The 15,013-nt window shown below is 41.0% G+C and overlaps 2 protein-coding genes across 2 annotated transcripts; one reads left to right on the forward strand and one right to left on the reverse strand.

Annotated features, from left to right (window-relative positions):
* Positions 1-518: 518 nt before the first annotated feature.
* Positions 519-2,843, reverse strand: cebpa (CCAAT enhancer binding protein alpha). The gene has a single exon (XM_036584119.1). It carries the CDS (start codon positions 2,601-2,603, stop codon positions 1,695-1,697), a length of 909 nt encoding a protein of 302 aa, XP_036440012.1. The 5' UTR covers positions 2,604-2,843; the 3' UTR covers positions 519-1,694.
* A 4,691-nt stretch (positions 2,844-7,534) lies between these two features.
* Positions 7,535-14,937, forward strand: cebpg (CCAAT enhancer binding protein gamma). Its single transcript, XM_036584074.1, has 3 exons — positions 7,535-7,675; positions 11,105-11,379; positions 12,895-14,937. The coding sequence occupies exons 2-3, from the start codon at positions 11,260-11,262 to the stop codon at positions 13,273-13,275; spliced, it is 501 nt and encodes a 166-aa protein (XP_036439967.1). The 5' UTR covers positions 7,535-7,675; positions 11,105-11,259; the 3' UTR covers positions 13,276-14,937.
* The last annotated feature ends 76 nt before the right edge of the window (positions 14,938-15,013 follow it).

The raw sequence follows: 15,013 nt of genomic DNA on the forward strand, positions 1-15,013 counted from the left end.
TATTTATTTGGTGCGAACTGGAGGCTTGCTGAAACACGTAAGAATGTGTCCACACAGTAGAACTTCTCTTGTAGTATGAACTTGAATACAGTTGAAGAGAACACAGGTAAATCAGCAGTGTTGTTATTTATGTTTTACTGCATAGAAATCAGGTTATATACCATACCGTATTTGTTCTGCTCGTAGACATGGCACGCTTTTAATAATGCTGCTTTTCACTGTGTCGTTCAAGTTTTAATCAACACGCTTTGAAATGTGAATCTAGTGTTTACTCAGACGACTCAGAAGCGCCGTCTATCGATGAGTAGTGGAACTTCAGATGGTGTGAACTTTTCTAATGGCATGAGCAACACGGGTTGACAAACTGCATTCACCTTTAGAACATTAGAACGTTGTATTATAACCTTTTGCCTGCCATACATTTGATATCTGTGAATCCTGAATACATAATACACAAATTCAGTTCAAACATCAAGAGGCACTGAAGTCACCACGTCTTTAAGTAAAATAGCAGCAGATGATAAGTAACACAATATTCTTTTTATTATAATTCGTAATTTTTGGCATATATAATGTTCATTTTACAATTGAAAAGTATTTAAACATTCATATAACATTTGCAATATGGCGGTTTGTAAAAAAAGTGCTTCCTTTTCCTTTGCTCTAGTCTGTATTTCAACGATTTACAGAATCCAAAAAAAGAGAAAAGTTCTGCCAGTGGACGATAGAGACAGGAAAAGTCGAAAGGCACTGATATTCAGTTCTCATCAAAAAAACAAAACAAAACAAACAAAACAAACATGAACTGAGCTACAACAGCACTTCACGGGGGTGAGAAAGCGTAGGGCGATCCTCTTTTCACACCCTTACACCCATCATCATTACTGCATAAATACAAAGCTTTTACACATCAGTACCCCAAACATGTTCTCCGTCAGGTCATGAATTCTGACCACACATAGTGCATATAAATCCGCCGTGTGAAGGGCAGATGACCACAGTTTAGAGGTTGGGCTTCCAGTCCTTTGCTTTGGCTTGGCATTTTCAGTCCATTTAACAGACATATTAAACCCCCATTATAGACGAGATCCATCCCAGACTACCGTACTGTGAAGGATGTGGAGCTGAGCTTCAGCCTGTAAGCAGAATGGCAGCAAAGGTTCATCAGTGCACGTTTATGTCTCTGCAAAACAGAGGGCAAAAAGCTTCGTGCACGTTTATGTCTCTGCAAAAGAAAAGTTTGCAAAAAGCCTTGTGCACGTTTATGTCTTTGCAAAAAAGAAGTTTGCAAGAAAAAAAGCCTTGTGCACGACGCAGATTTAGCTTTGCCGAGGAGGGGGCGGGGGGCAGAAAAGCTGGTACCTTTCAAAACCATTAAGAACGGCTGCTGAAGTGAAATCATGCCCTACATGAGCTGCACTGATATGTTTGGCATTCTTACACGGGAAAAATACAACAACACAGTCCACAAGTTCAAATAGACTATGTGCAGACATGAGCTTATTATTATCATTATTATTATCATTATTAATATTTTTGTACAAAAGGCACATGTAGACCGCAGCTGCCTGGCTCGTGTGGAAAACACTTTTTTCAGTATGTCACGTCTTTAAAGTCCATCCGGCGGACGCTCTGAGGGGGCGGGGGGGGGGAAACTGAGAGAACCGTATCGAGCTTGCGCGCCGTCTCTCCGTTCAGGCGCAGCCGCCCACGGCCTTGGCGAAGGAACCGTCGGGCAGCTGTCTGAAGATGCCGCGCAGCGTCTCGAGCTCGCGCGTGAGGTGCTCGACCCGCTTGCGCAGGCGCTCGTTGTCCGACGCCAGCTCAATCACCTTCTGTTGCGTCTCGGCGTTGCGCTGTTTCGCCTTGTCGCGGCTCTTGCGCACGGCCACGTTGTTGCGCTCGCGCCGCAGCCGGTACTCGGCACTGTTCTTGTCCACAGGCTTCTTGGACTTTGAGCGCTCTCCGCTCCCTCCTCCTCCTAACAATTTCAAGGACCCGCCGTGTTGGTGATGGTGCGGGCTGGGCACCGGGGTGGGCGGCGGCGTCGGGTGTCCCGGCGGCTGCAGGTGCACGGCGGTCTGCGCGCAATGCGCGATCTGGTACTGCAGGTGCGGCGGGTGGTGGTGAGGGTGGTGGGGATGCCCATGCTGGTGCGCGTGCTGGTAGGCAGGCGGCGGCAAAGGCGGCAGTGGTGGCCCGTGACCCGTCTCGTCGTCCTCCCGCGGCTCCTGCTTGATGGCGAGCGCGGGCCTTACGCGCGCCTCGTACGCTGTCTCCAGCTTCAACGGGTCCGCGTAGCCGCTCGCGTAGCCGTAGGCGTGCTGCGCGCCGTCCGCGTAGCCGCCGTAGTCACCCGCGGCCAGCTTGAGTTTGTCGTGCCGCGCGCCTATTCCTCCTCCTCCACCCCCGCTGTGGAAGAGGTCGGCGAGAAAGTCGTCGTTGAGTGCCGCCGGGTCGATGTACGCGCTAATGTCGATGGAGCTCTCGTGCTCGCAGATCTCGCTCAGGTCGTCCTTGTAGCAGTAGGCGCCGTGCGGGCTCGCGGCGAGGCTGCTGAGAGGGGGCCGAGGGGCAACCTCGTACAGGTTCGGCTGCTCCATGGAGGACCTAAACGCCGCCGGCCATGGTGACGAGCTCCGGGAATCCAGCTTCGCGGACTTTGGACACCGATCACGCTCGCCGGCCGTCCGCGGAAATGGGGCGCCAGTCGGCAGGAGTCCCGCTCACTCGCTCTGCGCGTGTAGGTGTGTGTGAGAGAGATAGAGAGAGTGAGTGAGTGTGCGTGCGTGCGTGCGTGTGTGCGCGTGAAGCAGCACCTCCTTACTGCGCTCTTATGCCTCCCGTCTGACACACAGCGCACTGCTCGCGCTTTTATAGAGCCGTAGAACAGAGGCCGCGCCCCGGGTCCTAATGCGCTACACACGCGCGCGCGCGCACATACACATCACTCCATTTGGGAGACAGAAACAAACACGCAGTCCAGGCATCACCTTTTATTCTATATACACTGTGCTGCTGCTTCGGCACTTTTACAAAGTGAAATGTCCCGGATCTGATTTCACTCCAGAGTTTTTTGTGCGAATCTCAGACTGCTTGCGGTTTACCTCCACTTTCACATCTATAGAGTATCCCATGTATCAAACTACGGCACTGGGAGCTGCAGTCTTGGCTGCAGCAGAACGGGCTTCGCTTCACCGCTCATTCTGAGCGACGGAAAAACTTCCTACAACAATCTCTATTTCATCAGTAACTTTCAGTACAAATTTCACCAATAACTTACACATCTATTTATTTATTTAACTAGGAAGAGATGCAAAAAATATGTATGGTGTATTTCGCTAAATGAATAAATACATTAAAAATGTAAAATTAAGCATACGAAGTTAAGCGAAGACAGTGGTTTGCTACTTTGTTCGTAGCTGATTAGTTAAACCAAACACAAGTCCATGTGGCACAGTGGCTGCTTTAGAGCGCTTTAATAGACACAGTAATGTTTTTCTAGCCTGCAGTAAATGACAGAAATGTTTTATTCAGGCTTCAGCAGTCCAAAACTGGAAGCTCCATCAGTACGGGCGGAGATTGTGGGACGAAAACATAAAGTGTGATCTACAGTTCGATATATAAACTACAGAAACGCTAAAGCGTTACGCTGTTGTCAGAACAAAACCTCGTATCTCCAAAATTATAACTTTACAGGAGAAGGAAAAAACCTTCTTTGCTTTTAATGTAGGTCAATGGAACCAGACTTTTTTCCCATGTAATTTTGGACATTTCTTTTGGTCCATTCAGCATAAAATTAACACACAATGTAAAGGGCAACAGGCATTTTCAAATTATGTCAAAAACTGAAAAAATGGAGATATGAGGTTTTGTCCCGACAGCAGCGATAAATAAGTGCGTTAAAACGCTCTTATATGAAAACTGTTATAATAACCAGAAGCAGATAACTCAGGAGTGTGTAAGCGATATTAAACGCACGCGCGTGTGTGTGTTTCTCCTAAGACTGCTCAATCAAACTCACGGTCAACGCGCGGGCGGCATGCGCACACACCCCCACAGCAGCGCAGAGGGCGCTCGGGGAGCTCCCTCTACCGCCACAGCGCGATACCCTGCCTTCATCTACATATTTACATACATCCCATCAGGCCGTGAGCTGTTTCAGTAGTGAGGTTTTGGTTATTCAGAACAGGCAGTGCAGCTTACAGTCCTGCAGAGCTCTTCTCGAGCTGGAACAGTTACGGTAAAGTCGGAAACTTAAATATTGGGGAGGACATCACTGACTAAAAATGTCTAATGGTTTTCTGTTGATTTAAATTTAGATTTAGACTGGAGGCTGGACGCAGCTATTATGGCTTTAGTGTGTTATTCAGTAATGTCTGTATCAGTGTCATCAGTCAATTTTCAGTGTCATCATTCAATTTTCCACTAAAATTACTTTTGCAATTTAATGAGTATGTTTACATTTTCATTTTGCTCGTTAAAAAAACACTCAGGTTACAGGAGCCTCTTAAGAGTCTCTTAAAGTGTCCGCGGTTACATTATATAATACCTGAATACACCTTATGGATGATGAACATAAACATATGTAAACAAGCTGACACTCCATTAACCTAGTTTATGTGTTATACATTAAAGCTTTCATGCTTAACAACTGTAGCACGTCAAGGAAAATGCCACAGAGCCCAACTGGTCTAAAGTAACGAAACTGTGTTTAGTTAGACCATAATGCACATTTATTTTCATACTTTTATTCACAGTTGAATTTTTATTTCCTATTTTGGTATTAATCTGTAGTTCCAGGTGACCAAAAGACTAAATCATATAATAGTACGATGAAAAAAACTCATTTTTTAGCCCTATGCTGTGATAGATTTTAACTATTTCATCAGAATTGTGCTCAAAGAAGCTCAGAAAACATATGAATCAAAGAAAAATAAATTTAGATATGGACATTAATGAGGATAAGCGGTTTAGATGATGGATGGATGGATGGACATTAATGAGTTAGCTCAGACGACTAAAAGGCAATAGGTTTTGCACACCATGTAGCTTAAATTGATAGTCAGTAATTAAAAACAATACAAACCGTTAACATCCTACAAAATAATACATGTCTATATTAAGTTATTATAAGCTGTTATAGCCTCATGTTTCCCTTTATTTAGCTATGCCTAGCCTAATGGCTAATCATATTTGAGTAGCCTTTGCCTTGTGATGTTATGAAAATGAGGCCACACCAAGCTGTTCCTACTGCACTACCCAGATTTGTTTACATGTATGTACTGTATTACATGCGAGCTGTTAGACTGATATGTGAAGGGAAAATATGAATGGCTGTTGCTTTGATCTTGTTTAAAAAGTGCGGGGGAACAAAGACAAGGCGAGAAAAAAATAACGTTGCGTGATCAACTGGAAACATGTTCACAATGACAGACCTAAAAACACTCTTACACAAACAGTGTGATAACATATTTTTATCATTTATTTTTTGAGCAGCCGCGCTGACCCTGCTGACCCTCCACATTTAATCCTCCTGTTCCACTACTGCAGTACAGAAGCTCCTCTGCTTTTTATTCGGTGATTTAGGTTAACTACGACGTTAAGCGTATCCTTCACTGATCATTATGCTTGGTGGACAATGGCTGTAATGATGTACTGACATCTACTTACATTTTGGTTTTAGTTTAGTTAGTTACGTTCGACTGAACGGTTTTCATCCAGAAACCTGAGGACATAGCTAGAACTACTAATTGTACGACCGGACAAAACTGAAGGCTAACAGCTAACTTTATGATTGTTAAGGAGCAAACACAGAGGTTACCAGCTAACGTATCATCGGAGATTTAACTTACTTTTTATCAATTCTCTGCTTAAACGCCCAAAAGTAAAATAGCAACTGTTAACGTCAGAGTTAACTTACCTCAGTGGCTGTGGATATAGGCTAGCTGGCTAACGTTGGTTGGCATTTATAAGCAGTTATCCGATGTCAACAATGCTAGCTAGGTCAAGACAGCTTAACCTGAGCTGGAGCTGATCAAAAAGCCTTAGCCTGATCGAGAGAGGTCTCTTAACAGTAATGTTTCAGGATAGCTTAATAATTCCGTTAAAATCCGAGCTGAGCTATTTTCCTCATGTGTCAGTACTAAGAGACACGACCGTTGGATTTCCGTTAACTTTTGAAATTTAAATGAGAGCTGCACTGTGCGCGCGAGCTGCAGCAGAGTAGAGTAGTTACAGCTGTGCTGGATTAAACATTGACTCTAACTATGAGTTAGCATAATTAAACCTATTTAAATAAAGGCACACTAGTTCACATTAATTTCAATTAAACTGAAGGCCTGTTGAGTATGATGGACTAGTCTTTTGGTCTGACCATTTTCTTTAATAATTACACAGCCAGAGCCAGCTGAGAAGCCCAGTAAAGCATACTGGCTGGGTATCTGATAGAAGGCTGTCTATACTAGAAGGCGGTTTTCCTGTAAATAGGCCTCTAGGTGCCATAGATGAAGAGGTTACCAGGTTTTATTTGAGAACTTTTTCAACAAAGAGTGTTTTAAGAAACTGGCAAGTGTGGCATTTCAGGATAAGTGGGGCATTAAAAAAAGTGGTGGGGACATGTCTTTGGTGTGACACCTATGGATTTGTTTCAAGAATCAGTCATACTTGATCAGATCTTACATCAATCTAATCACATAAGTTGACATTACAAAACTTTTTTAAAAGCACTGTTTTTCACTATACAATTTTACTTACATCAGTTAAGTGTAATTAGTTAACCCTAATACACTTACAACCCAAGCTGTGTAAAGTTTTAAAGGTTCTCATATTTCTAGTTACATATGTGTAAAAGAGACAGAAATTATTTATTGAATATTAAACTTTTCTGCAGCCATGTTTGATATAGATATTCAGTGGATAGTGAACATGTTGTTTTTCATTGAATATGAATTAAGGCAACATTTTGTAACCCTGATCTGGGGGTGAGTCTAAAGTACACATTTTGAAACATTTGGATTCACTGTATATTTTAAGAATGTTCAAGAGCTTATTTACTACACAGACTCTAAAACCACCTGATGAAACAAAATATCAATCATAATATCTGGAATAGCTGGAATATTAAACTTCAACTTCTGGTTGCCAATCCACTAAGCAGGCCCTAGGAATTTTAATGTTTAGTCTGGTACCATTTTCCCAAACACTACCAGATTTTCTTTTTTCTAAACAATTGTTAATATCAGTTCTTTGATACACTTATGATTCCCTCCTTATTTTATTTAATGGAACATGGCATATAAATGCGCCATATAAAGCACAAGGGACATTTTCTGGAGTTGACTAACTGCTCCGCTCCAGCTGAGCGAATTCACTCTATGATCTCATGACTCTAGTTACACAAAAACGCCCCCAAACTCTGTCTAGCCATCTGATTGGTTTAAAACGCTTTCAATCACCTGCTGCATTTCGTCATCCTGTTCGACGCTGCTCGTTGATTGGCTGAGCAAGCAGATTTCCCTACATGGTAAAAAGATTTCGCAATACTCCCAGGCACGGCTCAGTGTACCAAACAATAACAGCTCCTCCGGTGCTTCTGTCCCGTCAACAGAAAAGAAAGGGCAACGTTTTTTTCGCGGTTTAAGAGGATGACTTACAAGATCTGAACCTTGATCAGGTAAGACGTTTAGGAAGCCTTTGTAGAAAATACAGTCGAAAAAAATCGAATGGAAATTTCAGGCAGGTTTCTTGCTGTCTTCCTAGCTAGCATCGCTAACTTCAGTAGCTAGCACCTTGCGGCTAAATCCGACTGCAAAACAGGTTTCATTCTTGTTTTAAGGCAGCAGAAATTTTATGGTAACTGAGCAGAATTTGAATGTACTTGTTGACTGGAGTTCCAACTTACGACTGCTCGAGCAAATAAAAATATAAGTTGTTTCTGCCTTACGTCATTGTTAGGAATGTGGCTAGCCAGCTAATGGCTAACGTAAGGTAAGTTTAGTCCGAGACAGGTTAACTTACTGCTCACTGTTTCCCAAGCAGATGGCTAAGCCCAGTCACTTTTGTAAACACCTTATCTTGTCAAGTCACATAATATTAACATTTCGCTAACGTTACTTACTAGCTTGTTGTGTTTTTGTGTTAGCGTTCTGTAATTGATCGCTTGCTAACAAAGTGGCTAGCGAGGTTAGCGGTATTCCCCGTCATTCCTCTGAAGTTACGTAGCTGCGATGTGGTTCTGGCTTTGAGGTTGAAGTCAGCTTCTTCTTCGAATTTTCCCGTTCCGCCTTAAACAATGCAGCAGTTATATGTAAGTTTCTGCAGACGAGCTACTGCTGCACCATTTAAGGTGGAACGGGAAAATTCGAACAAGAAGCTGACTTCAGCTTCGTGTTCTGGCTGTCTAAGCTGAACACAAACTAACTCGCTTTCCTGACAGACTGAGCTGTCCTGCAAACTGACAGTTGGTCGGCCCGTCCTTTAAAGCCTGAGTGGACACACTTCGTGATTTTTTTTTGCTCGCCTGCAGAAACTTTGCCACGTTGTTGGTCGCTAATTTAAGCGTACACGTTGTGTGTGTGAGTGTGTGAGTGAGTGCGGAGTTTCCCTGAGCGCAGCGCGGGAGGGAGCGCGATGATGCAACCGCGAGCAACGACTCGAGCGCGAGACAAGAGATACCTAGCAACATATGCGCGTTGCCTGGCAACATGGTAGTGATTGGTGGGCGCAGGTGGATGTGTAGTGTTTTTAAACGCGGGGATTTATCGAAATGCTGCTGTGCGAAAACTGCACCAGATTTTCCACTGGTGAAACGTAAAGGAATTGTTCATTAACGAATCAGATTTACACAGTAACATTAGTTCTCTTATCCCAAAAGTACTCAATAACATGTTTTGTGTCTGAAGTTTATTTAGTTTTGCATTTAAGCTAAAGGGCTAATATAATATAAGTTTATGTCACCCAAAAAGTAGCAGACTTCAAACACAAATATCTTGGCTTGATCACCTACTTTTGGGCAGTGGGAAAAATTGCATAAATATGATTTTTTTGGTAAACCGTTCTGTTAATGGTTGAAATTTTGCCACCGCATTTTAGGTCCACAAGGCTTTTTTGACATTTTATGTTACAAGTGTATGTACAAGCCTCTTCCTTCTTTGAGGTTGTCTATTGAATAAACTTCATTGTGATCCAGAAGCTGCAGCCAGCAGCCTTCTACAATGTTCTGGAAAAGCATTAAATGCAGCCATTCCCAGACCTTGAAAAGTGCAGTAATAAACAACAGCATTGTGGAAAAATATGGATATTCTGCTGACAAAGTAATGACCTGCTACAGACTAACACCAAAATGTAAAATTAACTTCAGAGGTATAGAAACATATCAGTATCAGTATCAACATGAAAGTGTAATATGTAAAATGGCAGTGTGTTTGTGTTTGCATTTAAATTTCCCACTCATATATGTAATGTTAGTGTAAATAGGAAACAGCGCCTCTCCTATTTGCAATAACATATTCTGGAATACTGCGCTCATTCTGTGTCAAAATACCTTTGAAAATGCATTCGACTGGACTGCATTTTCATTTTCATGTTCTTCCCCACTTTTCGATCATCCCATCAGAGTGGGGCCAAGAGCATGCTCACTGGAAAAGCCTTTATCTAAAAACACTGTGGCCAGTCTTACATTAGAAGATAAAGCAAAACGGAGCAATATATAATTTTATGCTGATCACTTTGTTCTTACACATAACCTGTGAAGAACCTTTAATTAAACATGCAGCACATGCTTGTTTTAATGAGTTGGTCGAAATTATTGTCCGTGTTAGTTGACTGTATGCTACAGATGTGGCAGACAGAGATTAATCCGACATTGAGAGCTATTTTCTAATCTACATAGTGATCATCAGATGTAGATATATTGCTGTGTTCCACTTTACCTAAAAAATACCAAAAATGTACTCATAAAAATGATTTAGTTGTAATTGTACTGGACATCCGTAAATAACATACTCACCTAGTAATAGTGGCTGAGTTGGCAGCAGCCGCTGTACTGTGTCATGTTTTAGCCGAATTCAGCTAGGGGGGTCTTCTTATATTCTACTTTCCTTTTTTATAATGAATGTTACAGAAATTGCTGATTTATATATATATATATATATATATATATATATATATATATATATATATATATATATATATATATGGGGTCATATATAAAGGCATGAAAGCACAAGTAAGACACAAGTGGCTGTATTTCTCTTCTTCACCTCATCTGCTAAGGTGAGAGTAGCGATAAACTTGTCAGCCTCCATGTTTTTAGATAAAGCGTTTTCTGCTGAGTGTGCTCTTGATTGACAGTTTGGGAAAACCATGAAAATGAAAATGCAGTCTGGTCAAATGCATTTTCAAAGGTGTTTTGCCACAGAGTGAGTGCAATACGTGAGAATGCGTAATTGCAAAAAGGAGAGATGTTTCCCAATTACGTTTGAATTTTGCCCTCTTTCTAGCTTGGTGTAATCTTTAACAATACAATTTAAATGAATTATTAGAGAGTTAAGCATACATATGTTGTTCTGGAAATACATTTTGATTTAAATAAAGCTACTCATGAAGCATCTAAATCTATGTGTAAATAAAATGCCTGTTAGAATTTTCATTTTGAGCTGAACATTGGATATATGGATGGGAGGTTTAAATGTGAACATACACATTCATTGCCATTTTACATATTACATTTTCATTTTAATTTTGAAATTTTTAATCCTTGCATACGGTGAAAGAAAACGTCCCAATAGATATTCTTTTGTGTTTTCTTCTGATGCACTCTCATCATGCCTTCACATTGCATGGTTTTCCTTACCATGGTAACAAAACAAAGCTCAAAGCAAGCAAACAGAACATAGAATGTCAGGAAAAGCATAAAAACAAAAGTAATCTGGGAAAAGGCTTTAAAACGTAAGGGCCCTAGTGCATTTACTTCAGATTAATACTCCAGTGTTGTAATAAAAATATATGATTATACCTATGCAGAGTTGTGGGAAAATGGTGTCTGTACCATGTCTTATGATGATGAGGGTATAACAATGGTCTTTTCTCCTTTTCTTTGTAGACAGATAACAGTATAATCACGCAATTGCGGCAACCAGCCATCCCATTCTGCTATTGCATAGTATCCATTAACAGCAAGCACCAGCAAAGGCCGACGGTGAAGGTCGGTGCAGGTGTGGGAGCGAGAGAGAGAGACACAGTGGACAGTAGATCCAAATGAGCAAGCAGTCGCAGCAGAAGCCAACCAGCACAGATCAGAACGGAGTGAGTGTTATACAGATCCAGGCCCACGGCAGCACGTCCAACTCCGCAGGAGCCACAGCAGGACTACAGCAGGTGCATACACATGCATACAGACATACAGATCCTTATATGTGTGCTTTCATACTCAGATACATACAAAACATTTCATTTATATCTTCACACTGAACCGGCCTATTTACAGGCCTTGTTGCATTCATGGAACAAAGACGCACAGTAGAATGAAACTGTGGCTATACACATCTAAGACTACATTCACTAAATGCTTGTTTGTTTATTGGGAGAAATGTCTGTGTCAAATTGTAAATCAGTTCTTAAGTTCAGTTTTAGTGTAAACAGTATACTGTGAGCTGTATGGTGTTAGTACCTTAGCTGGAACTAAATGATGAATCTGAGGTACATTGAATTGAAAACCATTATGAGTATATTAAATACTTTTATCCAAACTTGATGAATTAGAATAAAAAATAAATAATTAAGTAGCTTCTTAGTACTGGTTATGCTGTGTTACAGGTTAACAAGAAGGCTCACATTAGGTGATAGAGATTTCTCCTTATTTGATGAACTTGCATAGTGGACAGGATCAGTTAAGATGCCAAGTGAGCTATTTAAGCTGCAAACACAAATGCGCTCTTTCATAACAACGTTTGCCAGGGTTGGGCAAGTTTTATAGAATGTGGGGAAAAAACCCATTCAACCTATTGAGAAATTGCAGCACACCAGGGGTCAGATCTCAGTTCCACCTATGTTTATAATGCGTTTTTTTTTCAAATGATGTTTATTTTGTAATCTTGTGACAGAGCGTATTTAGTTAGTTATTTGTGTAATTTAATTAATATTAGCATGGTGGCAAATTTCTAATTGTTGTTTAGTTGCCTAATTTAGATTAACTACAACAACTAATGTTGATGTATATCGTTGTATGCAAAAGTTTGCCCCTGGTCAAATTACAGGTTTCATTGATTTTCTAAATGGAAAATTAGTACACATGCATATTTAAGTTCGTTTCCTGTGTGGGACATGTACTTCTTTTCAGTTACGACGGCATGTAGCAATGGGTATCAGTTTGGGAGTGATATCGGATTAAAAAAATAATTAATCTGATGAAATCCTGTAACAAATCTGTCCTGAAATAGTACACATTCATATTGTATGATGTCACATTGTTAGCTACGTATTTCTTCCTGTGCGGTAGTAGAATGATGGCCTTTTTTTAGAACAGTTAAAAATAGCACATTTGTAATGTTTAGCAATTTTAAAAAATTTAATCGATATCAGACAGTACTCAAAGTTTCAATATAGGTATTTGAAAAGAAAGTAAAATTAGTCTTGTGCCGCTTCTACTATCATCATAGTTCAGCTATAGCGACTAAACAAACACTGTAGTAGTCTGGTGTGAATAATTTATGTATTGTGACAAAAACCAAATTGTGCAGTAGAGATTCTTATCATGGTGAATAGGATTTTGGCCAGTGCTCTGTTAGGCAGGCCCAACTTCTCCACAGTTATTACCAGTGAACGCCTTTGTGGACAGAGCATGGATAAGTCAAGTGCTTTCAGATTAACCTAAGTGTGTTCCCTCCCTCTCAGGTCCCACAGTTAGTCCCAGTCAGCCCAGGAGGAGGCGGCAAGGCCACACCCCCGAGCAAGATGAAGAAAACGACTGCAGACAAAGACAGCGAGGAATACCGGCAGCGGCGGGAGCGCAACAACCTGGCTGTGAAGAAGAGCCGCATGCGCAGCAAGCAGAAGGCACTGGACACGCAGCAGCGTGTCAACGAGTTGAAGGAGGAGAATGAGAGACTGGAGGCCAAGATCAAGCTCCTCAGCAAAGAACTGAGTGTGCTCAAAGACCTGTTCCTGGAGCACGCCCACAATCTGGCAGACAACGTGCAGCCACCCACTGCAGCCGTCACCCCCGGAGACCTCTGCAATAACAACAACAGCGCTGGCAACAACGGCAGCCAGTGAGAATCACTCGCTTTGGGCACCGTTTCTTTACTGCGCATCATGCGGCGGCCATTTTGATTTAACCCCTTTTTTATTTGGAGTTTGATCAACTCCACGACCTGCTAAATTTAACAGACTGAATTTTCTTGAGCCCATTACCAGTTCAAAAAGAACAAGCCCCCTATCTCCTCATTCCAGGTTTTCATCCACTTGTGAAGGAAACCCAGGCTGTAACTGTGTGTAGATTATTTAAAAAATCAGGCAGCATCAATTAATTAAACGAAAGAAGAAAGGAGAAAATTTTATTTAACAATTAACTGTTGCATTCGAAAATAGGTTTGGTTGGTTTTTCCCTGCAGCATGGATTTCCCATGTGGAAAAGATCAGGGGCTTTATTTTATTTGGATTGGAATAGGGCGTTTCTTTCTGTTCTTGGGTTGTGTATGATCTGTCACTACTTTGTTGTCTTTTATACACTCAGATTCTGTTTTCATTCTGACGTAGTGTGTAAATAAGTATGGAGTGAACGTCGAGAAGCATTAACAATGCTTAAAAATGTCTTGGGGAAGGATTTTTCTGTTTGAAAGTTAGTTAAAGGATCATAGTAAATCAGTTGCCAACATGAGAATGAGTCACTAACCAGCGTTTGTTGTTGTTTTTTAAAGCAGCTTTATGAAAGCGTAGCCGCAGGCCCAGCTCTTGATCAGCCTTTGGCAGCTTGTCAGATTCATAAGAAATGCCACAAACATGTTTGCACGCATTGCTCTAAATGCCATAAGAAAAAAATGCACGATCAGGCTGGCTCAAACATTTACAGATAAACTGTTGAATTTTTTTCCTTAACTCTGAGGGCAAATTCTAGAAAACCTATTGCTCCATTTTTATTAATAGATACAAATATTCAGATAATACTTGTATGGCCATTTGAAGGGCCTAACATAGAAAGACATGGTCTGAGCTGTGAGTAAATGTATGTATGCTAATATTTTTGTTAGAAGTGCTTGATGTTTTATTTAAATTGTTCCAGAGGCAGCAGAGAATATGCTTGATCACAGAAATCTGACAGACATGTCCTGTACTGAAAATGCAATTTTGAAATAGGTTTGTTAATATAGTTTTGGTAACCATGGCTGGTTTCACGTTACTAATATAAAGTAGATTATGTTTGTAGATACATAATGGGCTGTCTGACTAAATGAAACTTTGATGTCCCACATCAAAGAACCTTTAACCCTTAGAAATCAGTTATCGCCAGCAATAACAAAGGCATATTGTGAGTTAATGTCAATTATCTCTGGCTAATAGCTCATTGAAGTAAGATACTGCATTTGTGTTTGGAAGTAGAAGAGAGATATTGTATTAAGATGTGGATTTGAGGTTATTGTGCATACAGAAAGAAAAACATCCTGTACATTTCTTAACATAAAAACAGACAGAAGTGAGAAGAGTAAACTCAATTCAGAACATGTATCAAATGTACATGTTATTAGTTACGTAACTCAATATGCAGTTCATTTCCAATGTATTTTCACCTGTATAGTATAGCAGAATGAAAGTACTCTCGACTTCTAAGGGTTAAAGTGACCCAAAGAGCAAGTTCAGAAGAACTTCAGCTAACATAACCATATCATATCACTGGTCATGGGTGATTTCAAAAGAAGCTGTTTTTAAAAGAAAAGAAAAGGAAGCGATATCAAAGATTCTACTCCGTTGAACAGTAGTTACTGTATTTGGCATGACACTTCGCTAAACTCTGCAT

The sequence above is a fragment of the Colossoma macropomum genome, unplaced genomic scaffold (assembly GCF_904425465.1).
Source record: "Colossoma macropomum unplaced genomic scaffold, Colossoma_macropomum, whole genome shotgun sequence".
NCBI classification, from domain to species: domain Eukaryota; kingdom Metazoa; phylum Chordata; class Actinopteri; order Characiformes; family Serrasalmidae; genus Colossoma; species Colossoma macropomum.

Coding starts and splice junctions, on each gene's coding strand:
- cebpg (XM_036584074.1), top strand. CDS start 11,260: ATGAGCAAGCAGTCGCAGCAGAAGCCAACCAGCACAGATCAGAACGGA. Junction 11,380..12,894: donor CCACAGCAGGACTACAGCAG/GTGCATACACAT, acceptor CCTCCCTCTCAG/GTCCCACAGTTAGTCCCAGT.
- cebpa (XM_036584119.1), bottom strand. CDS start 2,603: ATGGAGCAGCCGAACCTGTACGAGGTTGCCCCTCGGCCCCCTCTCAGC.